The following is a 22,888-nucleotide window of genomic DNA, read 5'->3' on the forward strand; positions in this document are numbered from 1 at the left end:
TCATCGCACACTCAGCCTCTTGCCGGTGGCTGCAGGACCTGCGTGGGAGACTGAGCCCACCCAGTTGCATACATGTCTTTAGGTCTGCACTGGGCCATGTGAGAGGAGGCAGAAGAGGACAGGACTCCTTCCCCTGGTGGCTGTGCTTGGTGTCCAGGGGTGGCCACAAAGGTCCTCCTGGCCAGTGGCTCCCAGCTCCACTCTTGCCAGTGGTTCTAGCCTCCCCAGTCCCCACTTATTTCCAAGCCTTGGTTTTCTGGGATTCATACCACTTCTCTGAGCTAGCCTTCTGTTCCATTACCTTCCTCGCCTGCTTAAGTTATCCCGAGTCAGTTTCTCCTGTTCCCATCCAAGAACCTCAAAGGATGCAGAGCTGCTAGAAAACATGATACAATGCCATCTGTGCTGAACTGGATGTCCCCAAACTGTGTGTTAAGTGGGAGGAGTGAAAAATGCAAGGTGCGATGGGATCGTAAGCTTCCTGAGGGCAGGGTGATGGTGTGACCTGCTAACAGCTGGACCTGGGAGGAGGGGAGTGTCTGCTATTGGGGAGAGAAAAGGGTTGATGCTACGGAAAAACAGTTGACTCCTCCAGGCCAGGAAGGGTGGTAGCAAGAGGCAGACCATCAGAGGTTGTCCAGGGGCCCTGCCGGCATGTCTCCGAAGCTCCAGATCTCATCTGCCAAAGGAGCCGGTGTAGGAACTGGATGTCCCGGTGATAACCATTGGCAATCACAACTGTTAATGACAGCTACTTACTGAGATCCTGCCACGTGACAGGCCTCTCTTCCAACGACCCTCTGTGAAAGGAAGTTACGGCCTGCACTCACAGGCGAGGAGACCCTCTCAGAAAGGTGGAGTAACGTCACACAGCTGGCAAGTGGCAAAACCAGGATGGAAAGCCAGGTCTATCCTCTGAGTTTTAACCATTAGTGAAATTCTTCACAGGCTTAGCCCTGCTTCCTCCACGAGGCCCATAGTGAAGGCGTGAGGCCCTGCAGCCCCCCTGAACCACCACAGCACTGAGCCCCCATTTTGAAGGCCTCCACCATTCAACCAGACACTCCCTGAGCACCCACTCTGCGCACTGGGGCCCCCGCTGGCTTTTGGGAGACGAGGATAAATGCCTTCACACGCTCACATTTCCTGTTCCCCAGCCATCAGCATGGTTTCGTTATTCTCAACCCCTCCCATCAATGGAGATTCTATTATATTACCAGTCATCACTTTATGGAGCTGCCAACCCATGCTTCCGCCATAACTGGGTTTACACCTTTCGCTCACGAGCAGGGAACCTTAACAGTTTCCAGTGGTCTGTGAGGGCCCCTGAGCAACTTCCATCAGCTTTGTGATCGACTGAAGCTAGTTTGTTTGTGATCCCTCCCCCATCAGAATGTCCAAGCTAGGTTTTCAGAAAGGCCCAAAGTGAGAAAGTTTCAGCCGCTTCAGATGCTGCAACGGGCCCATTTCTCACCGTGCAGGTTCTCCAGTTTGTCTTCACCTGACTGCTGGGTGACAGCGACTCACCTGGTCATTTCACGGTGAGTCATCCACCTCAGGTCACTCGGCTTTCCAAATACTGGTAGCCAGGGACATTAAGGACACCTCACAGAAGGGTCTGGGAGCTCAGCCACCAGGGCGTTAACACCTGGGTGCATAGGCAGGGCTGGGGGCAGGGCCACAGGCTTAGCCTCTGGGGGCCAGGGACCGGCAACAGCCAGTGCCCCGGGGAGGGGGGCCTTCTTAAAGGGAGCAGAAGACTCAACTCACAGTCCTTACACAATTCACATGTTTATTTGCCCAAAATAAATACAATCTGAGAACATCCATTTCAATCCCTACACAGTTTCTCCCCCCTAAAAGCAGCTTAAACACGGGCTCACAGTTTGCTGTGTGTATTCTCACGTTGCCAAGCTCAGGAGGCGTCTGTCCTGGCTGTGCTAGGCTGGGCCTGGCTGGGAAATCACCTCAGGTTCCCTTCTGGATTTGGGGCTTGTTCTCCGCCGGAGTCCCACAGGACCCACACGACCTATTCCTGCCCCTGGAGCGCCTCTCCCGTCTGCAGCCTGAAGGGGGCAGCATTCATGCCCGCGGGCCTGCAGCCAGCCCTCACAGACAGCTCTGTGCTCTAACACCAGGCGCCACCAGAGGCCCACTCCCAACCGGCACAGAAAAGTTTACTCCTGACCCTGGAAGCAGCTCACCCAGGGCAAGGGGAGAAACTGAGGCACAGAGGGAAAATGGGTGCCAAGCACTATGCCCAGACCCCTGCAGGAGGCTGAGAGGCCCCAGTGAATGGAGAAAGGGGCACAGCCTCCCTCTGCTGTGCCCTGACCGGCCAGGGAGCAAGAGGAGGGGGAGAGCATCCTTTGTCTTCTCTCTGCGGCTCAAAGATTTGGGTCCACATTCTCCTGGTCCGAGGCTGCCTCATCGTCATTGGGGGACTCCTAGATTGAAGCCAGAAAGCCCAAGTCACGGACTCCTGCTGTCCCTCAGGGCCACAACCTGGGGGGCCAGCATCTCCTTCCTCTTGCCCTTGTCCCCAGCAGAGCCAGAGAAGGCTCCATCTTGGCCTTTCCTACTCAGGGTCTCTTGGCCTTTCCTCTGTTCTAGCTCCTAGGCAGCCCACAGCCATGTGGCCCACCGCTGGGTAACTCCCTCTTACCAGTCCAAGGTCACTGCTCCGCCTCAGGGTGGCATAGAAGCGCAGGACACGGGGGTCACAGCGAACCACCGTGGGGTCAAAGTCCAGAACACGCAGGCCCTGCAGGCTGCGGGCTCGGGAAAGGGCCACATAGGCCTGGCCATTGGCAAACACACGGCTCAGAGAGATCTCCACGCAATCCAGGGACATGCCCTGCGGGATGGAGAGACAGCAGTGGAGCCAGCTCTGCCTGAAGTCTTTTGTGTCCAAGAGCCTGACCTTATGTCACCAGCCCAGCTATTGCCCCTGGATTTCCTCACCCAGTCCAGAAATTCTCAAGGCGACCCTGGTGACCCTGGCTGGGCATCTGAGTAGGAGGGGCTCCAGGAGACAGAGCCAGGATGACAGAGGGGGATGGGGTGAAAGGAAGAACTCAGGCCTGGGTCAGACAGCCATGGAAAGGAATCCTGGCTCTGCCTCTCACTAGCTGTGTGGCCTTGGACAAGCTACTTAACCTCTCTGAGCCTCGATTTCCTCCTCTGTAAAAACAGGAGTGATTATTTCATCTATACCCCATACAGTTGTTAAAGTACTAAATTTGACATCTGGTAGTGGCTCAGAAAATGGCAGGGCAGGAGATGACAGAGGGGAAAGGGAGAGAGGTGGGATGGGAAATGCACTAAAGAAAGGTTTAACTCTGGCTGGTGTGGCTCAGTGGGTTGAGCACTGGCCTATGAACTGAGAAGTTACTGGTTCGATTCCCATTCAGAGCACCTGCTTGGGTTACGGGCCAGGTCTCTGGTTGGGGGTATGCTAGAGGCAGCCAATTAATGTTTTTCTCTCACATCAATGTTCTCTCCCTCTCTTTCTCTCTCCCTTCCCCTCTCTCTAAAAATAAATAAATAAATAAAATCTAAAAAAGATTTATTCTACAACTGGTCTGGAACTTTTCATCCAGGGCAAGCTCAACTCCCCCATAAAGTCTTTAAGGCCCCCTTTAACATGCCCCAGACCTATTTTGTACCCCCTCGGCCCTGCCATGCACCCATCCCCCACACTGGCTGCTCACCTGGCTCTTGTGGATGGATATCGCCCAGGCCAGTTGGAGGGGCAGCTGCTGCCGGCTGAGGAGCTGGCCCCCAGTGGCCTGCACTATCCAGCGGTCAGCACGGATGATCTCGGTGACTCCACACAGAAACCGCACCTGGGGCAGCCCTGAGGGAGGCATGGAGAAGTCCAACTTTTCAGGCCCGTTTCCGGGCTCAGAGGTGAGGCGCAGGCCTCACCTTTCCATTCTCACACTTACCTGGGGGGCCTGCCCCACACAGTAGGACTGCACCTCCATCACTCACCTCTCCCTTCCGTCTCGAACCCGACTACCACCCCTCGGGCGCCATTCACCAGGCCTCGGGACACCGCTAAGTTCTTCACCAGCATCACCTGCAGGGGAGAGGGAACGGGAGGCTCGGAGAGCTGCCCCACACCCATGCCTGGCCTCAGGGGCAGCGGTTGCTGCTGCGGTCGCTGCTGCGGTTCTGGGAGGCTGGGCCCGCCATGGAGGGACACTGAGTCCTAATCCTTAGCTAACTGTGCCCCCTGCAGCAAGATGCTTTATTTCCCCAGGTCTCAGTTTCCCCTCGTGTCAAGGGGAAAGGCATTTGCTCAGGAGCGGTTAAAAAGCAATAAGGCAACAGATGTCAGGGCTTTGAAAACTTCCACATCTCTCGTGAGGTGTGTGTGTGGGCCACAGTCTTGAGGAACAGCCCCCAGATGCTGCCATTCCTCTTCCAACCACACAGTGCCTGCCTTTCCCCCTTAGGTTGCCCTTCAGAGCCCGAGGAAAGGCTCCCCTCTGGCCCAGCCCCAACATGGTAGAAGGAAGGCTCGTACACTGTAGGGTATAGTACAGAGGACAACTGTGTGGGGTAGATATTTCTCTCCCCGGTTTAGAGATGAGAAAACCAAGCTCCAGCAAGGGCAAGGGACTTATCCAAAGCAACACTGCTTGGAGCTCCAGGCAGAGAAACAGGAGGGCAGCGGAAAGCTGAAGACAGGAAGGTGGGTGGGAAGAGGAGGAAGGGAGTTTGCTGAGGTCGCAGCTGGGTGCTCTGGCTTGGAGCAGCCTGGGCAGAGGGGCAAAGGTCGGGGAGGCCCAAGCTCCCAGGGTCTAGGCCCTGCTTTCCACTCACCTGGGCCCCCAGCTTCAGCTGAAGGAGCTTGCTAACGGGACACTGGACATCCAGGGTCCGTGCTTGCTCAGGGTCACTGTCCATGGCCTCAAAGCTGTGTACCTTACCTGGGAAAAGAGATTACTAGTCACTAACAGCTTAGTTTCCAAAAACATATCAGACCAGGGCGGGGGGTGGGGGGAGGTAGCTTAGGCCTACCTGGGGCTTTAGAATCAGAGACCTGGACTTAAGACTCATTTCCAGCATTTACTGGCTGTGTGATCTTGACCCTTTCAAGATCACACCACTCAAAATCAGTTACCTCTGCAAATGTAAGGGCCTCATGGCCACAGAGGTTGGGGCCTAGATATCCACATGACCCCAAAGGTCCAGGCTGCATGGGAGGGGCATTACCTGCCTGAGAGCCCCTCCCAGTTGGTCTTACCCAGCCTTGGCTCACTGCTCACCTGGCAGTTCCTGCAGCCGCCTCTCATTGGTAAGGGCCACGTCATCCTGGTGGGTACAGAGCCTCGTGGCCACAATCCCGTCTCGCCCCACCTGGTGGGTGGCCGTAGCCTTCAGCTGGCGGGTCACCTCCTCTGAGCACCTGTGGGGGCTGGACTGTTAGGGCAGAGCCCACCTGAACACCAGGGAAGGTAGGGCACGTGGGTGGTATGGCCCAAGCAGCCATCCACGGGTCAGGCCTGGGGACGGGAAAGGGTCACCAGTGCAAGACTGGCTGGCCCTAGGCTGGCCCCAGTCTGGCCAGTTTGTCTGTTTCCCACTTGGGCCCTGTACATGGGGACCGAGCATGGGATATATGGGGTGCTTGGCTGTGGTCTTGTGTGGGTACCCTTTCCTGTGCCTGCCCCCCAGGAAGGAGCTAGACATCTTCCCATCCCCAGTGCTCCCCACGACATGTGACATGCTGAGTGTGCACAGTCTGGAGGCTCAGAGGACCTAGACCAGGCACTGATGTTGATACCTGTAATGCTAGTAGCCTAGTCAGATCAGCCTCTAGAGGACAATCTTCTAGCCCCCAGCCTGCTGCCTTAGGGGAAAAAAATTAAACCTGTGTTTCTATTTCCCCCCATCTCTAGCCTTCCTCCACCCGGGGAAGCCTGGGTGCAGCAGCAACTCCCATGGGAGGATGGGGGACACCTTGGGCCCATCTCTCCTGCTTCGCTACTCGGCCTTCCTCTTGTCCCGCGTGTGTGCTGGTGCCAGCTGTGCACCTCCCTCCCTGCCTCCCGTCCCCAGGCATAGAGCGCGGCTCACTGCCACCTTCTTTCCTCAGGCCCGTCCCAACCTGACCTGGCTTTCAAGGCTCAGCCCTCCTGGCCTGTCCACTCCCATGTTAGAGTGGTCATAGCATTTCAACCTTTTGTCCCAGCTGGGCTGGGATCAACCTCTCCTCTCCCACCAAGTGACCCCACAGGCTTTAAGAGTGGAAGGAGCCTGGGTTTTAGACTCAGACCTAGGTCTAAATCCCAGCTCAGTCACTTCCTAGCTGTGACATGGGGCAAGTCTCTTCATCTCTTTGAACCCCAGTTTTCTGCATCTGTGAAATAAGAGCATTGACATCTCTGAGCTCCTCTTGTGTGTCCATCTGCCCGTAGTTCCCTGACGCCTACTCTGTGCCAGTCCCTGTGTGGGTGGTGGGGACCCAGCCCTGGGGGAGGCAGGGTCTCGGTGTTCACAGAGTGACCGTCTCCTACAGGCCCAGGAAGCATTTCTTCCCCTTCTCTGGGCCCACATGCTCCTCTGTGACACACACTTGGATGCTGATCTGTGACCCCTTCTCTGTTTACAGAGCCCACCTGCCCAGCCTCACAGCCTGCAGCAGAGAGATGAAGGTCTGGTCTGCCTGCCTCCACACCTTGGTCAGCTCCAGGGTCACTGGGACACACCTCCTCCAGCTCTTGGCCTGGTGGGGGTAGGTGGGGGTGTCAAGGAGCAGAGCAGACCTCTGGGGGGAAGGCAGGACAGGAAGGTGAGTGGTAGGCACCTGGAAGCAGAACTGTGGGGGCTGGGAGCCCTTGGTTACAGGTGGCAGCTGTAGGAAGTCGCCACAGATGATGAGCTGGATGCCTCCGAATGGCTTATTCTGCTGCCGGACAGCTCTGGAGAGAAGCAAGCCATGCTTTAGGGGTGAGGGTGGGCAGGTTCCTCATGGGAAACCAGCAGGCCCCAGCCCTCACTGCACATACTGACCTGGCCACGGCCTCTAGCTTGTCAAATAAGTCCGCCTCCACCATGGAGATCTCATCAATGACCAGCCGCTGGCAGCTCAACCAGCCCTGCCGCACACCTGGCCGCTGGGCCAGGGCCACACATTGGGCCAGGGGAGCCTGACCCGAGCCGATGCCTGTGAGCGACATTAGTCAGCCTGGGCAGAGACCCCAGTCCTGTCTCAAACCTGACTTTCCCTTCCCCCCTTCCCACAGGCCTGGCTTGCTCCCAGCTCCAGCCCCAGGGGCCCTCACTTACCTGCAAAGGCATGGAGGGTGGTGCCCCCAATGTGGCAGGCTGCCACCCCAGTGCTGGCAGTGGCCACAGTGCCTGTGGGAGGCAGTGAGCCCAGGATACGCTTCAGCAGATAAGACTTCCCTGTCCCTGGGCAGAGGGCAAAGTCAGGACCACCTCTCCTCCATCTTACCCCACCACCATTCTCTGCCCCCCTCACTCTGTCCCCCACAACCTGCACTTCCAGTGAAGAAAATGCTCTGGCCTTTCAGGACGACCCTCAGCACTGCCGCCTGTTCCTCAGATAGCTGTAGTTTGGTGGGGGGCAAGCTCAGCCTCTTTACCGGCAGGGGCCACCTTGGGCCTTCCTGGGGAGACAGGACTGTCTCAGAGCCTCCTGCCTCTCTCTAGGCATTGCCGCTGCCACCCTTCTTGGCCCAGGCGTGATGTTAGGCCTGGTAGCCCTTGTGTCTCTGCTGGCTTCCTTCCTTGGAGCCCTTGGGCAGCCTTGGTTCACCCGGAGATCTTGCCAATAAAACTGGAGTCCAGGTCTCTCCTTGAGGAAGGGACCAAGCCTGGGTCTCCTCTGACTCCTGGCTCCATGAAGACCCCACTGTGTGGGTCTGGGCCCTCCCCTGGGCTCCCTACTTCTTCTGGTCCTGTCACCCATCCTTCCTTCTCACTTCTCTTCCTGCCACAAACATCTCTCATCTTGAAACACCCAATCAAAAGCTTGCCCACCCAGGGCCCCTTCTGGCCCCATCCATCTCCTCACCAGCTTAGTCTCAAACCCCAGTGGTCTGCAATTCATCTGCCCCAGTTCAGAAGCTGTCAAGACCACCAGACTTTGTCCCTACCCCCATCTGTTTGGAATTGTTGGCTGCCTGGGTACTGCTGACCACTTCATTTGCCCCAAAGCTTGCCTTCTTTTCCAGGGGGTCTACATTCTTTTCTTTTGAAGTCTCCTTTTCAGGTCTTCCTTCTCTGCTTTCTCTTTGAATGTGACCTGGGCCCCCTTTCCCTATTCTGGCTTATCTAGTCTCAGGGATTTCACTATGAGAAACACCCGCCCAATTCCCACACCTCTGTCATACTCAGATGTCCAGTGGGCATCTCCTCTGAGACAACATGTTCCCCCCGAACTTGGGTCTCCTTGGTCTTTTCCAACTTAGTGGCACACCCAGTCTCACACCCAAGGTGTTCCCCTTTCGTGTCCTCATGATGTTGGGGCTCTGCCCCCACCTGGGACTTCGTGGGCCGCTTCACCAGCGTGGTGTCTGGGCCCCGGGTGGCTGCTGCGCGTCGCAGCTCCTCCGGCTGCACAGGGCTGATGGTGAAGAAGTCGCGGGACCGCGGGCCAAGCAGCTGCGTGCGGGCAGAGGGCGGCCCGGGACCCGGGGCGGAAGCCAGTTTGAGGCGCAGAGTACGGAGGAAGCGGCGCAGGCGGTCTGGGGGGCAGTCTGAGAGCAGCAACTGCACCGCGCCCGCCCCAGGAGCGCCGTCCGCGGGGATCCGCAGCGCGCTGCGCCCGGAGGCGGCGAAGCGTGTGAAGAGGCGCGTGGCGCGCAGGGGGAAGCAGCGAGGCCGCTCCGCGGGCCCGGGCGCCTGCAGCCGCAGCATCAGCTCGCGCCGCTCATTACGACCCAGGCTCAGCTCCGCGGTGCGTAGGGCCTTGCGCCTTCGCGGCTGGCCGCCGGGGCTCAGCTCTTCCACAGTCACGCGGCACCGCAACTCCGAGTCCTCACATTCAGCTGCCGCTGCCAGAGTGTCCGACAGCATCGCCACCGCCTCTGCAAGTCTGCAAAAGGATCGGAGCACAGGGATAACGGGGACGCAAGGACATAACAGGTGTTATAGAGCCGTGAGGCGGAGCCCGGTCAAGGCCACACAGGTAACACAAGACGTCACAGTGATGGATAAAGGATCCTGGGGCCAACTCAAGAAATTCACTTAGAAATTACTGTCCTGCACAATAATTTCCAGAGCGGCGGATGGGCAGCGTCAAATGCCCCTTGGTTTGAGGGGAGGAGCCTCGGCTGTCCGGCCAGGGCCGCAGTAGAAGGGAGACCCTGAACAGAAAAGAAGTCAGCTTCGAGGAGACCCAGGGAGGGCACGGGATACTCAGAGTCCTTTCCCCAGGAAGCAGGGGAATCGCTCGTAAGGACATGAGCAAGGGCGCTGACAGGTAGTTATCGCCTTCCAAGTACGTTCACTGGTTTACACGGAGCCGGGCGGGTCTCGCTATTCCCCGTTTGCAAAAGTGGAAGCGGGCTGGGAGAGCCCACACGGCCGGCAGGAGTCCTGGGTAGTGTGATTCCGAAGCCCTGGCGCTTCCCATCACCAAGGTGGGGAAGGGGCAGAGTATTCGGCTAGGGAAATCGTGGTGAGGACCCTGCGGCCCTGGAGCGTGTGCTCCCTCCGACTAACCCTCTAGCTTGCACCCTCCCGGCAGAGACCCCGGAAAGAAGCGGGTTCTCTTCCTTCCCAACTCTGAGATCGGGTAGACACTCACTTGCGCTGGTACTCGGAAGAACTAGCTGAACAGAGCGGACCTGCCGGCGTTGCTCAGGCTCCAGAAACTTTCAAATACTAGCAGTAGAAAATCACCCTATCCGTGGCCGGATCTTTAAATTTTTCAGCCAATCAGAGCCAGGGGCGTGTCCCCCCCCCCCCCCTCCCCGCCCCGGCTCCGCAACCCAGCTTGGGCTGTACCAATCGCACGCTGGAGGAAGGAGACTTACGGTGGTGGCCGAGCACACCACCGCAGGGGACAAGTGGGCGTGGCGGAAGACAGCCGGGGTGGGGGTGGGGGCTGCAGCTGCGCCGCACGTGGTGTGGTGTCACCCAACTCGGCTCTGAAGATTTATTTTCAGAACCATCCGTCCTAATCATTCCCCCTCCCATCTAGCTCTTACACAGCGGCTGAACTTGGCCTTGGGAAAGAGCTTTCACCAATCCCTCCCACCTCTGTTTCCACTGGCAGGATCATCGCCCACTCCTGGGGAGACCACCCCAAGGCCTCAACTCTTCCCACCCCTTCTCTGCCTTTGTAAGGGTCGTTTTACGCATTGTCTATCCCACCCTGCTGAGGCCGAACAGTGAGTAACTCTGAGGCCTGTGCCAGGGAAGCGTTGAGTTCGTTTACAGAGAATACTTATCTATCCCTCTGTTGCCTTGGATACTTGGGGAACTTATTTTTAATTATTCCTCCTCTCCCTGCCATTGATGCTTGGAATTACAAAACTGGGAGGGATCTTACAGGTGAGTCTGGTCCCCTCTCCCTGACTCCTCATTTATTTTTATAGTCCTCATTTTGGAAATAAGGAAACCAAGGCTCCAAGAGGTTTACCAAAGATCGCATAGCTTGTAGATAGCAGAAATAAAGCCTTGAACCCAAGTCTAACCTGGCCGAAGCACCTGTGTATTTCTCTACTGCACCGCGCCGCTCCCAGGTGATGATTGGTCTTAAAGAAGGGAGTCCAAGCCTGGAGTGGAATCTCAGCTCCTGACGGCCCTTGCAATGCCCCAGTCCTGCCATTAGAGGTTACCCTAAGCAAGTTTCCTTAATGCCTCAAGCCTTTGTTTCCACAAATGTAAAAAAAAAAACAAAAAACAAAAAACGGGAAAAAGGTGAAAATGTGGTGAAAAGTTGAAAACAACTCTGGGACTACTGAAAAATCTATTTGAATTATTTGCTTTAAATGGGTAAAGTATGGTATATGGATTATATCTCGATAAAACTATTAGGAAAAAATTGTGAGAAATATGTTTCCTCTTCAGTGTAGTCTTGACTTATAAGTGCAAGTTGCATAAAATTTCAAAGTCACTGCAGTAGGCAGAGAAAGGCCAGCTCCCCATGTCCACATCCTGATCCCCAGGACTTGTGAGTATGTTACCTTACATGGCAAAAGGGACATTGCAGATGTAATAAATTAAGGTTCTTGAGATGGGGAGATTATCCTGGATTGTCTGGGTGGGCCCAATGGAATCACAAGGGTTCTTATAAGGGAAAGAAGGAGACAGGAGAGTCAGAGACGTATGAAGGAAGCAGAGGGGGTGGGGAGGATGAAAGAGAGAGATTTGAAGATATTACTGCTGGCTTTGAAGATGGAAGAAAAGGCCTTGAGCCAAGCCAGAGAAAACAGGTTTCTAGAAGCTGGAAAAGACAAGGAAGTGGGTTTGCCCCCTAGGGTCTCCAGAAAAAAGAATGGAGTTCTTGATGTTAACTCAGTAAGACACATTTCAAACTTCCAGAACTACAAGATAATAAATCTGTGTTGTTCTAAGCTACTAAATTTGTTGTAGTTTGATACAGTAGCAACAAATAAGTAGTACAATAAGAAACAAATGTGTTTCTTTTTAATGCAGCACTCAAGTTTTGGCTCTTTTTTTCTTTCTTTCTTTCTTTCTTTCTTTCTTTCTTTCTTTCTTTCTTTCTTTCTTTCTTTCTCTCTTTCTTTCTTTCTCTATTTTTACAGAGAGAGGAAAGGAGGGAGAAAGAGAGGGAGAGAAACCCCAATGCATGGTTGCCTCTTGTGCGCCCCCACTGGGGACCTCGCCCGCAACTCAGGCATGTGCCCTGACTGGGATTGAACTGGCAGCCCTTTGCTTTGCAGTCCAGTGCTCAATCCACTGAGCCACAACAGCCAGGGTTTTTAAATAATAAACATTTAATTGGTTCCATCAGCAATTCCAGCACAACTTTTCCTGAAAGGAAGGCAGAGTCAAGCTACCCAGAGGTTCATGAGGTGTGGGGATCACTGAGGAAGCCCCCAAAGTCACTGACCTCACTCCACACACCTGGTTGCCCAGCAGAATGGGGGTGGGGCTGATAGAATGTGAAGAGGGAGAGAAGGGATGCAGAGTGAGGGAAACACAGGCCCTGACCTGCTCATTTGCCTGCAGGAAGGAAAATAAAAGGCAGGAGAATCTCCCTGCACAGAAGGACTGGAACAACACATTCAAATTTTCAACCTCATGTAGAAACAGATGAGCCTCTCTCCAACTGTTTTATATTAGGAACCCCTCTTCAAGTGGTCTCTCCCCTGGTTTTATTTTCCCCATTCTGTATTCTAACTGCAGGTCAAACCCAAGTTCTGAATTCTAAGTTCTGCCTTCTGGGCTCCTGGTTCCAGGTTCTTGTTCCTGTTCCATCCTGTTTCCCACCCCAGATCCTTCCCAGCCTTTCTGGGTGGAATAGGTGACTTCCTGCTGACTTTGCTAACGTGAGGGTCTCCCCCTTACTTCTTGAGGCAGTTCTAGGCTTTTCCCTAGCAGGGGGGACTTGGTTCAGACTGTCCACCAAGTGGGTGGCCCAGCGGAGACCAGAGAATTCCTGAGAGCTTGGCCTGCCTGATTGGACCTCTTCCCTTCCCACCCTACCTCTAACCACTGAACACACTACCTTTTGTGCAACTAAACTGAGGATTTTCATGCTGATAATGGGGGATTGGCAGCCTTGAGATGAGGAATCTTATGGAGAAATGTGAGAAGACATTTACAAAGTTCTTCATTCAGAGAAATTAAAAGCTGCTTCCCGCACTGGTGAAGGAGTGGAGAGAGAAGGTAGAAAGGGTCTGGGAAGAGCTCGTATTTCTCCAGAACCCTGTCATCTTTAAGCTCCCTGTTGTCTGAGCTGAACACTGGTCCCCACAGTCCTCCAAGATCCAAGAGAATGCCAAGACAGTAGGACTGGGAGCTCCCCTGCCCTGAGGGAGAAGTGGAAGAAGGGGGATCTGGCAGCAGCATCACTGGAGAGGCGAGATCTTCAAAGGGATCACGACCCAAGACTCCATGTGTTGCACCAAGGGGACTGTGTAGTAGACATTTTTTCCTGGCCCCTGCTCCTCCAGACAGCATTTCTAGTCTCCCTCCAAGAGTGCAGATCTGTCTGGGCCCGGAGATGGTGCATAATGTAGAGCCCTCCTATCTGTGAGAAGAAGCTGCCCACTGCCTCCTGATTCTCCTGCCAGTACTTGATAGCCCAGCCCAGTCGTTCCTGCACGTGATCATGGTTCCTGGATTAAGCTTGTGTGTCCTCAGCTCAGAGATATTGGGGCCTGCTCTTGGCCGTGGCTCCTTCCAGAAGCTGAGCTCAAGGAGCATCTGGTTTCTCCTGGTCAGCAGCATCTGGTTCTGCTCCTTTCGAGATTCCAGGTACTTCTTGATTTTGAGCTTGTTCATGCAATCTACGAGGGCTGGGTAGCCACCTGAGATTGCCACAGATATTCTCAGAATGTGTCAGAATGCCTGGTCCTACTCCCTGTACCATGTGTCCCATTTGCCCCCCAGCCAGCAGAGGTGGTCCTCATCCAGGTGCAGCTTGGGCAACAGAGCCTCCATCAGGCTGGTGTAGGCATCCAGACACTCAGGCTTCACATTGTGGAACTGGATCTTCTTGTAGAGGTTGCTGGTCTCCTCCTTGGACAACAGGGTGGACAGGGAGTAGAACCAGTTATTTTCATTGTCCATGGAATATAAGCACGGCCCAGGAGTAGCAGCAACATCCCTGGTGTGGCCTGGGTGGGGGGGGAGGGGTGGAGAGCAGCAGGCTCTGCACCACCTCTGAGATGTTGCACAGTCGCTGAGCCATGTTGGAGAGAATGAGACAAGTACAGTTATACAACTAGAAAGTGAAACATTCGGGATTGTGAACCAAAATCTCTCAGTTTCCAGGAGGTGTTCTCTTCCCTCTACCTTCTCCTCCAAACTGGCCTAGCATGCTTACTTCCACAGCGTGTCCATTCCCCCTGCTCTCTGCCCGTACCCCAGACTGCCTCTAGAGAAGGCACAGAAACTGTCACATGGATTTTCCCCCAACACTTTTTTTTTCTTTTGGCTCTCAAACTTTTTTTCAAGTTGTAAAAGATATATAACAAAAAATTTACCATTTTGACTATTTTTTAAGATTTTATTTATTTATTTTTAGAGAGGGAAGGGAGGGAGATAGAGAGAGAGAGAAACATTAATGTGTGGTTGCTGGGGGCTGTGGCCCGCAACCCAGGCATGTGCCCTGACTGGGAATCAAATCTGCGATGCTTTGGTTTGCAGCCCGAGCTCAATCCACTGAGCTACGCCAGCCAGGGCTTCATTTTGACTATTTTAAGTTTACAATGAATTGCCATTAAGTAACCATCACTACTATCTATTTCCAGAAAAATTTCATCATTTCAACAGAAGCTTTGTACCCACGTAGACAACACCTTCCCAATCCTTTCTCCTCTCAGCCCCTTGTGCCCCTAACATTTTATTCTGAAAACATTCCAACATTCACAGAAAGGTTGAAAGACTTTTACAGTGAACACCCATATATCTACCACCAGGATTCTACAATTAATATTTTGTTGTATTTGTTTTACCATACATTATCAATTTAGCCATTCCTCAATTCATCAATCCATTTTTCGTTATGCATTTCAAAGTTGTAGGCAATAGTATATTTTATGTCTAAACACTTCAACATCCATAGCATTAATTAGAGTTTATGCTTTTTTAAATGTAAACTTTATATACAGTGAAATGCATAAATCTTAGGCTTTCGTGAGAGGAGTTTTTACAGATGAATATGTCTCTGAGGCTCAAACCTTTACCAGGATATGAAACTGTGCTGTTCAATAAGGCAGCCACTAGCCATTAAAGTAATTAAAATTAACTGAAATTAAAAAACGCAGTTTTCTTGAGTGCTAGCCTGTGAACTAAAGGGTCTGAGGTTGGTTTCCCAGGCAAGGTACATGCCTGTGTTGTGGGCCAGGTCCCCAGTAGGGGGCGAACAAGAGGCACCCACACATTGCTGGTTTCCTCCCTTTCTCTCTCCCTCCCCTCTGTGTAAAAATAAATAAATAAAATCTTTAAAAAAATAATAAAAATTAAAAAGCAGTTTTCATGTACCCAGGCCACACTTGAAGTGTTCAGTAGCCACACATGGCTCATGGCTATCCTATTGGGCAGCACAGACACAGGGTATTTCCTCCACTGCGCGAAGTTCTAAGAACATTACCTTAATCAAGAAGATTCCTTTATGCCCCTTTGCAGTCAACCCCTACCCTCAGTCCGCAGGCAACCCCTGCTCTGATTTTTTTTGCACCATAGGTTATTTTAGCTTGTTCTAGAACTTCTTATAAATGGAATTATACAAGATGTAGTTTTGTGTGTACAGGTTTCTTTTGTTCAGCATAATAATTTTGAGATTCATCCATGCTGCTGTGTATAGCATTTGGTGGTTCCTTTTTATTACTGAATAGGGTTCCATTGTGTAGACATGCTAGTTTATCCGTTTTCCTATTAATGGTTATTTGGGCTTTCTGTGGCTTTATGCTCCTTTTAAATATATGCCTAGGTAAGAAATTGCTAGGTCATAGAAAAGGTGTATATTTAGTTTCATATGAAACATACAGAGCTTTTTAAAAATTGATTATACGCCCATCCAGGTTTTTGTAAGAGCAGCTCCAGTGAGTCCATGTAGGGGGAGGAATGGAATAAAGAACTGATGCCTGCTCGCGGTGAATTAACGGTCCCCAGGCCCCGTCCCCGTCCCCGCCCCAGCGCGGCCGCTCATCTGAGTCCTGATTGGTCGGTGGAGGAAGGAGGCGGAGCCAGAGGAAATCCTCCTGTCTGGGGCCGGACTTCCTGCCCTGGCTGCGGGCAGCCTCGGCATCCGCCTGGTACTCTGCTCGCTGCTGTCTTCGTGGGGTCAGTTCGGCGTGAACTGCCACACTGCTCCCGGATCTCTTCGCCTAACCCGAAACCTGGTTTTGATGCAAGCTCTCAGGAGGAACGGGATTTTCTTCATTATGCAATTTCCTTCTCTCGAGTTGCTTCCTTCTGTATTACCTATTCTCTCCCACCGGTGGTCTCTGTCCCATCCCCAGCTCATTAGCGAAAACAACAATGATATTAACAGGACTGGGAGGTGTACAGAATGCATTTTCCGTGTTATCTCATTTGATACTCAAAAGTGCTCCTCCCCTCTATCTTATGGCCCTTTTTCTCCAAACTTTTGCCCTCCCGCCTTTACCGCCCTGAGCTTACAAGGACAGTCTTGTAGAGCAGCTGGAAGGTCTTCCACCTCCCAGAGCACGACTTCATTATTGGGCAGCGGGCACTTATTGGGCAGCGGGCACTTATTTTATCGAACTCTGGTACTGTTTGTTGATCCTCCTTCCTTAAAATCCTTTCTTCCATAACACACTCCCCCTTGTTTCTTTCTGCATATTGGCTGCTTCCTTTAGGTCTCCTTTGCTAACCACTTTTTCTCCTTTTTCTCAATCAGACCTCTCAGTGTAGGAGGACTTTATCCTTTTTTTCCCCATCTGTTCCAATCTCATGGTTTAACTACAAACTACATGCTGATTCCCAGTATCGTATCTCCAGTCTGCTCTTCTTTCCCGAACTCCATATTATATTTCCATTCGTCCTCCTGATATCTCCACAAAGGTGTCTAGTGGCATGTCAAACTCACCTTCTCCAGAACAGAGCTTTTAATCTCTTTCTCCAATACCAAATAAACCTGTTCTCTCCTCTCTTCATCACCTTGGTAAATGGCAATCACTGGTTTTGGCTCAAGTTAAAAACCTGCATCATATCTTTGATTTCTTTTTCACCTACCATATCCAACCCATCAGTAAAACCTGTTTCTGCCTCCAAAATGCATTTTGGATCTATTCACTTGACTCCATCTTCACCCCGTTCCCTGGAACTAGCAGCCTGTCATCTCCCCCTGGATCATGGCTATAGTCTCCTAATCTCACTGGGTTCCTGGCTTCTACTCTGGCCCCTTACAACCCTTTTTTCAAACAGCAGCAGGTGGGATCTTTTCAAACATGTAAATCATTTTACTGTTGCTCCAGTTAAAAGCCCTCTATGCTTCCCTCGGCTATTCCTCTTATAATAGAATCCACAGTCCTTACAAATGGCCTGGGGCTGACTCCCTCTCTTCCTCTCACCATGAGAAAGTTTACCACTTTCTCCCTTACCATGCCCTGGTCACGTCAGCCTCCTTGACGTTCCTTGAACACCAAAGCCCTTTCCTATGCCAGGGTTTTGCACTTGCTCTCTCCTCTGCATGAAAGAACTCCCCCATTCACCCTACCTGTCTCTCATCTTTAGGTATCGGCTGAAATATCCATTCTGCAGAAAGGCCCCCCCCGCCCCGTCACACACATTATAGCTAAAATGGGCTCCCCAGTTACTGTTTTATTACCCTGCTTATTTCCCTCAGAGAACTTACCACATTCTGTTGTTATGTGTATTTGTTTATTTGCCTATTATCTCTCCCAGCTTCAGGAGGGCCGAGATCCTGCCTGTCAGGTTTATGGCTTTGTGCTCTGTGTTGAGAACAGTGCCTGAGACACGGCAGGCTCTCAACAGACATTTGTTGAATGGGCAAATCACTGAGTAATGAAGCCATTCTTTGTAAGTCTCGATCCCTCTATTTCTTACTATCTCTTGAATCTGTCCCTCCCATCCTCATAACCACTGGCCTGGTTCAGGCTTCATTATTTCCAACCTGGATTTCTGTAACTATCTCCTACCTGATGGGCCTCTCTGTCTTGCCCTGTTACCATTGTTCACACAGAAGTCAGGAAAGTAGTGTCATGCCCTGCTTCTGTGCTGTGGTGGCCCCCTGCTACTTGCAGGAGGAATCTCAAATCCCTTTGGGCAGCACTCAAAGTCCTAAGTGTTCTAGCTCCTGCTGCCTCCAGGATGGCATCTTTCCAAACTCTCCACTGCCACCACATGCATGACCACACAAATCTGCCTACACTTCCCCTAACAAGTTGAGATGTTTTACAAGTTCTCATTTTTGTGAGATGTTCCCTTTTCCTGAACTCTTTCTGTTCCCCCTCCCTCCCTCCAATAACCCCACTAGAATACAAGTCACTCTAGCCCCTCCCTCTGGGAACCAGTTATCACCACACATAGTGAACTCCTTCATCAGAGCCCTTCTCAGGACCCTCCTACTGGCTCGTCAGCTCTCCAAGACAGGGCCTGGGTCCTGTCTGGCCTGGTCACACGATGCTGCCAGAACAGGTTACTTAGAAAGCACAGACTTTGCAGTCAAGTGAGGTTTCAATCCTTGGACCACCACTCACCAGTCAAGTGACCTTAAATAGGTCCGAGTCTTGGATTCTTGTAAAATGAGGTTAACAGTTTATTTCATGGATGGGTACCTACTTGTGTGATGATTAAATGAGACACATGTGAAGAGTTTAGAATAGTGAACAGGTAAGAGAGGGTCCCTAAATTCTTTTCAGTGAATAGATAAATGCCAGCAAGGACTGGAAAATACCCCACTTATAGAGCACTCAGTAAACTTTGTTGATTATATATGGTGCACATGCAAAACAGACTTCTTCACTTTCACAGCCCAAAACTTCCTATGACTTCCCCTTACCCTTGAGCTTTGTCTACTTCTCCAGCCTGGCCTCCCTACACACATACCCCCTCCCCCACACTGTGGTAAACCTCGATGATGCACACTGTCCCCTCTGCCTAGAATAGCTGTCCTGCCCCTTTGTCCTGATTTTGGTGTCCTTCCTCTCCTCATTTACCCTCACATTTAACACATACATTTTCTTATATGTTTACATGCCTTTTTCTCCTGATGGAGGACAGGGACCTGGGTCCTGTCATTATCTCCCAGCTATTAGTGCGGGCCCGACAAGCACACAAGGCAAACAAAATATTTGTGTTGTATGAATGCATGGTCTGGAGGCAACAACCAGAGGGCCAGCCTGGGCTGGATGGGGGAACTGAGGCCAAAGTGGTTATCAGTGGCTCATTCTTTGAGGTGGCAGAGCTGGCTGGATAGCAAAACCCACCTCATCTCCACCCCTGCCTTGAGCTGCTTCTGTGCAACGACACCGACTCTTCAGGGTATTTGCTCTCCTACAGGGGGACTCTGATTTTTCAGATATAGGGTTTTCTGAGTCCTCAGGTATGGGGCACAACAGCTGCGCAGCTCTGCAGACTGAGGGAATAAAACCATGTGGCGGCTGCCACAGCTTGCCACATGTACTGCTTTTCTCAGCTCTCTAGGCTGTATTTTCATTATCCCTTTATTTTATTTTATTTTATTTATTTTTTAAAGATTTTATTTTATTTTTAGAGAGGGAAGGGAGGGAGAAAGAGAGAGAGAAACAGCAATGTGCGGTTGCTGGGGGCCGTGGCCTGCAACCCAGGCATGTGCCCTGACTGGCCCTTTATTTTATTTTTTGTAAAGTTTTTTTTTTTAATTTCTAGAGAGAGGGAAAAAGAGGGAGAAAGAGTGAGAAAAACATCGACATGGGGTTGCCTCTTGCACGCCCCCAATCAGGACCTGGACTACAACCCAGGTATATACGCTGATGGGGAATGGAAAGAGCAACCCTTCCGATGGCAGGCCAGTACTCAATCCACTGAGCCACACCAGCTAGGATTCTCCATCCCTTTAGATAAAGAAGCCCAGGCCCAGGCTTGAGGGGAAAGTGTGCTCCTATCTTTTCTCCCTTGGTCCTGCTCTTTTCCAAGTAAGGCTGTAAATGGTTGGGAGCCTGAGAGTCATCAGACTGTAATGAAAGGCGAGCTCAATCAACTAGGACGGCAGCTGCTATGACAGCCAGAGCCGAAGGAGATCATCATTGATTCCGCAGGCTCTTAACTCTTCCTTCTGAGACACGGGGTGGGGGGTGGGGATGGGGGGTGGGTGGGGGTAGGGTTGACCTGAGAGCTAAGGGGAAAGAGGTGGGGGTGGGGAGAGACGGTGCTGGAGAATGGGATGGAGCCACCAGTCACTTTCTTTCTCTGTTTCTCTAAATGTAAAATAAGGGTGCAAGGTATAAAGAACACAATTCCCTGCTGGTCCCTACGTTTCACTCCCTATCAAGGCTGTCAAGGCTGTCAGATTACCACTGGATGGGGGTGGCCCTCAGATATTGGATTGAGAGAGGGGTACAGTTCTCAGCAACGCTCAACAAAGGTTGGAGAACACTGCGTTTGGGGAACCCTGAGAGCCAGGAGAAAATCCCTCCCCCAGAGGGACTCTGGAGCCCAGCTCTTCAGCGCCAGGTCTTCCGGTTATATTACTCTTCGGATGGGACTCAAGTTCCAGGCCCGGCCCTGCCAGGAGGTTCCAGGGAGAAGAGAACCAGGTCGTCGCCACTGCCCTGGGGTCGGGGAGGAAATAAGAGGGGCCTCTCGGTGTCCTCATCTCTGGGCCGCTCAGATCGGCTTGGCCGGGTCTGGCAACCCCAGGCCACTCGGGTCAGGAGACCTCAAAGGCAGAAACCGACAGCGCTCCGGGAGTTAGCTCCTGCCCCACCCGACCCCGCCCTGGGCCCCGCCCGCTACCCTCTCCTCCGCCTCTGGCCGGAAACCCCCTCCCCTGCTCCCCTCCGGATCCCCCACACCCCGTCTGCCCTCCCCGTCCCTCTCCCTCAGCGGGTCGGGGAAACCTCTCTCCGCGCTGTCCCTCCCTCATCCTCCAGCTCGGGTTCCCAGTCCCCAGACCCCCTCCGGGCCCCGCCCAGCTCCTCCACTAGCCTCGACCCCGCCCCCGCCCCTACCTCCCCCCCCCCCGCGGCTTCCAGTCCCAACTCCGGCCTCCCGCCCCGCTATTCCCTCCTCAGGCCCCGCCCCTAGGCCCCCGGAAGCCTCTCCCCGCCCCTGGCCCCGCCCCCCCGAAGTTTCTTGGGCCCCCGGCGGCCCGCGGGACAGAACGCTGAGAGCCGCCGCCCGGCGGGCGTGGATGGAGCTGGCGGAGCTCGCGCGGCGCTGGGAGTGAGCGGCGGAGCGGCCGATCGGCTGGACCTCAGCGGACTCGCCATGGAGGAGGAGGTGAGGGTCGGCCAAGCGGGGGGCCTGGGCGGGGGTCTTGGAGCCGCCTACCGCCGTTGGGGTCCAGGGCTCAGGCCCTTGTTCCAGCCAGCCCCTCTCTCGCGGGTCTCGGGACACCAGCACACCTCCCCCAACCCTCCACTCCCCACCGAGGCAGAGACTAGGCAGGGTAGGCAGGGGTGGGGGTAGGGATCGCGTCCAGTACTCTTTTGCGACCCATCCTCCTTCATAATCTCTTTTGGCTTCTCTCACCAACTTTGGGCATGTTATTGTTCCCATTGGACTGACGGGGAGACTGAGGCTCTGCTGAAAGTGGCCTAGGGTGCTGGGCTCAAACCCTGGTTACCGCTGACTCTCCTTGCCACCCAGGTTGGATTTTGAGGGGACAGACTGTATTGTGTTGGGTGTGTGTGTGGTGATGATGGGGGGAGGCGGTCTTTGGGTCCTGGAGTACCTTTCTGAAGGAATCTGGAGGCCCTATCTGGTGGCCAGAGGACAGGAGAGTTGCTTTTTTCTCCCCTGTATGAACCCTGTGAGTCTCCTGTACCCTACCCCGGGTCTACCATAGAGCTGGCCTAGTGGAGGCTGATCCTAGCCCTTGCCTTCCACCCGCACCCCTGGGAGGGCTACCACGGGGAAGAAGGTGGGCAGCTGGACCAGCAGTGCCTCTTTGAGCCTCTCTCTTCCCCCTCAGGACCCTTTTGGTCTGGGGTGGGGTCAGGCACTCTGTGACTCTTGCCTTTTACTTGCAAACTCAGTTTTCCCAGTAGCCCCATCATCCAAGCACAATGCAAGCACTTAATGTTTGCCTGTGGAATGAATAAATTAGAGGAGGGGCCTGCTGAGTCTAGAGGACTTTGCTTCTTGTCCTCCGAGGGGGTGTCAGCTTCTGTCCCTCCCAGACAAGGGGAAGGGTATGCATGTCTGTGCCTGTGTGGATGGGGAAGAGAGATGAAGCCTTCCCTCTTGGGGCAGCCCTGGCCACCCGGGGCTGCCTGTGTCCCTGTCGGTGCCCATTTCCCTACTTCCTGAGGCTATGGCTCAGGGGCAGCTAGGGTGTCAGGGTTCCCTCCAGGCCAGGCCCTGCCTTTCTGTGGGATGGTAGATAAGTCACTTCCCCTCTCAGCTTGTGTTTCCTCTTCTATGACATACAGGGCCTGAGGGCCTCCTCCCGAGGTCCTCCTGACAGTGTACTTCTGGCCCCTTCTCTCCGAGTGGGTGGAAGTAAGAGGTAAAGTCAGTCCACTATAATTTGCTTCGGTTTCTTGCTGACAGAGATGGGGCTACCCTCCCCTGCCCCAGGCCCCTATTAGGAGGGCTGGGCTGTCTGGATGTGCCCTCTCCCCTTCTCCCAGGGGATGTGGGACAGGATTACTCCATCTTCTGATCTGCTCTGGCCCCAATAAGGGAAGTTCTCCTGGGCCCATGGCACGTCTCTTGCCCCGCCCAGCCCTGCACTCCCTCTGGTTCTGAGTTTCTAACTTTGCCATTTACTGACTGCACCAAAAACTCCCGCACAGCTGGGTTATCTAAGGGCTTGCTTACCCCCTCCCCACCCTGCCAGGGACTCCCTGGTCCCTACAGCCCTGCTTTGACACCCCAAACTCTTTTCCTCCCATTTCTTCTCCTACTCACTCCCCCTTGTTTCTTTCTTTCTTTCTTTTTTAAAGATTTTATTTATTTATTTCTAGAGAGAGGAGGAGGAAGGGAGAAAGAGAGGAAGAGAAACACCAATGTGTGGTTGTCTCTCACACGCGCCACAACTGGGGACCTGGCATGCAATCCAGGCAGGTGCCCT

At 53.2% G+C, this 22,888-nt stretch overlaps 1 protein-coding gene and 1 pseudogene across 1 annotated transcript; both read right to left on the bottom strand.

The window, feature by feature from the left end:
• Positions 1-1,775: 1,775 nt before the first annotated feature.
• Positions 1,776-9,789, bottom strand: PIF1 (PIF1 5'-to-3' DNA helicase). Its single transcript, XM_036009151.1, has 14 exons — positions 9,706-9,789; positions 8,521-9,076; positions 7,514-7,646; positions 7,303-7,428; positions 7,027-7,180; positions 6,821-6,935; positions 6,633-6,739; positions 5,280-5,419; positions 4,834-4,940; positions 3,997-4,084; positions 3,714-3,859; positions 2,666-2,857; positions 2,025-2,447; positions 1,776-1,977 (listed from the first exon to the last, which is right to left on the bottom strand). Exons 2-13 carry the CDS (start codon positions 9,055-9,057, stop codon positions 2,388-2,390), a joined length of 1,905 nt encoding a protein of 634 aa, XP_035865044.1. The 5' UTR covers positions 9,058-9,076; positions 9,706-9,789; the 3' UTR covers positions 1,776-1,977; positions 2,025-2,387.
• Positions 9,790-12,610: 2,821 nt separating this feature from the next.
• LOC114492196 lies at positions 12,611-13,774 on the bottom strand (annotated as a pseudogene).
• Between the last annotated feature and the right edge of the window lie 9,114 nt (positions 13,775-22,888).

Source organism: Phyllostomus discolor, chromosome 1, assembly GCF_004126475.2.
Source record: "Phyllostomus discolor isolate MPI-MPIP mPhyDis1 chromosome 1, mPhyDis1.pri.v3, whole genome shotgun sequence".
NCBI lineage: Eukaryota > Metazoa > Chordata > Mammalia > Chiroptera > Phyllostomidae > Phyllostomus > Phyllostomus discolor.

Excerpts from the sequence above, each read along its gene's own strand:
- PIF1 (XM_036009151.1), bottom strand. The coding sequence starts at position 9,057 with ATGCTGTCGGACACTCTGGCAGCGGCAGCTGAATGTGAGGACTCGGAG. Across the intron at positions 7,647-8,520 it reads AGCGGCCCACGAAGTCCCAG|GAAGGCCCAAGGTGGCCCCT; the intron begins GTGGGGGCAGAG and ends CTGTCTCCCCAG. Across the intron at positions 5,420-6,632 it reads CAGGCTGTGAGGCTGGGCAG|GTGCTCAGAGGAGGTGACCC; the intron begins GTGGGCTCTGTA and ends CAGCCCCCACAG.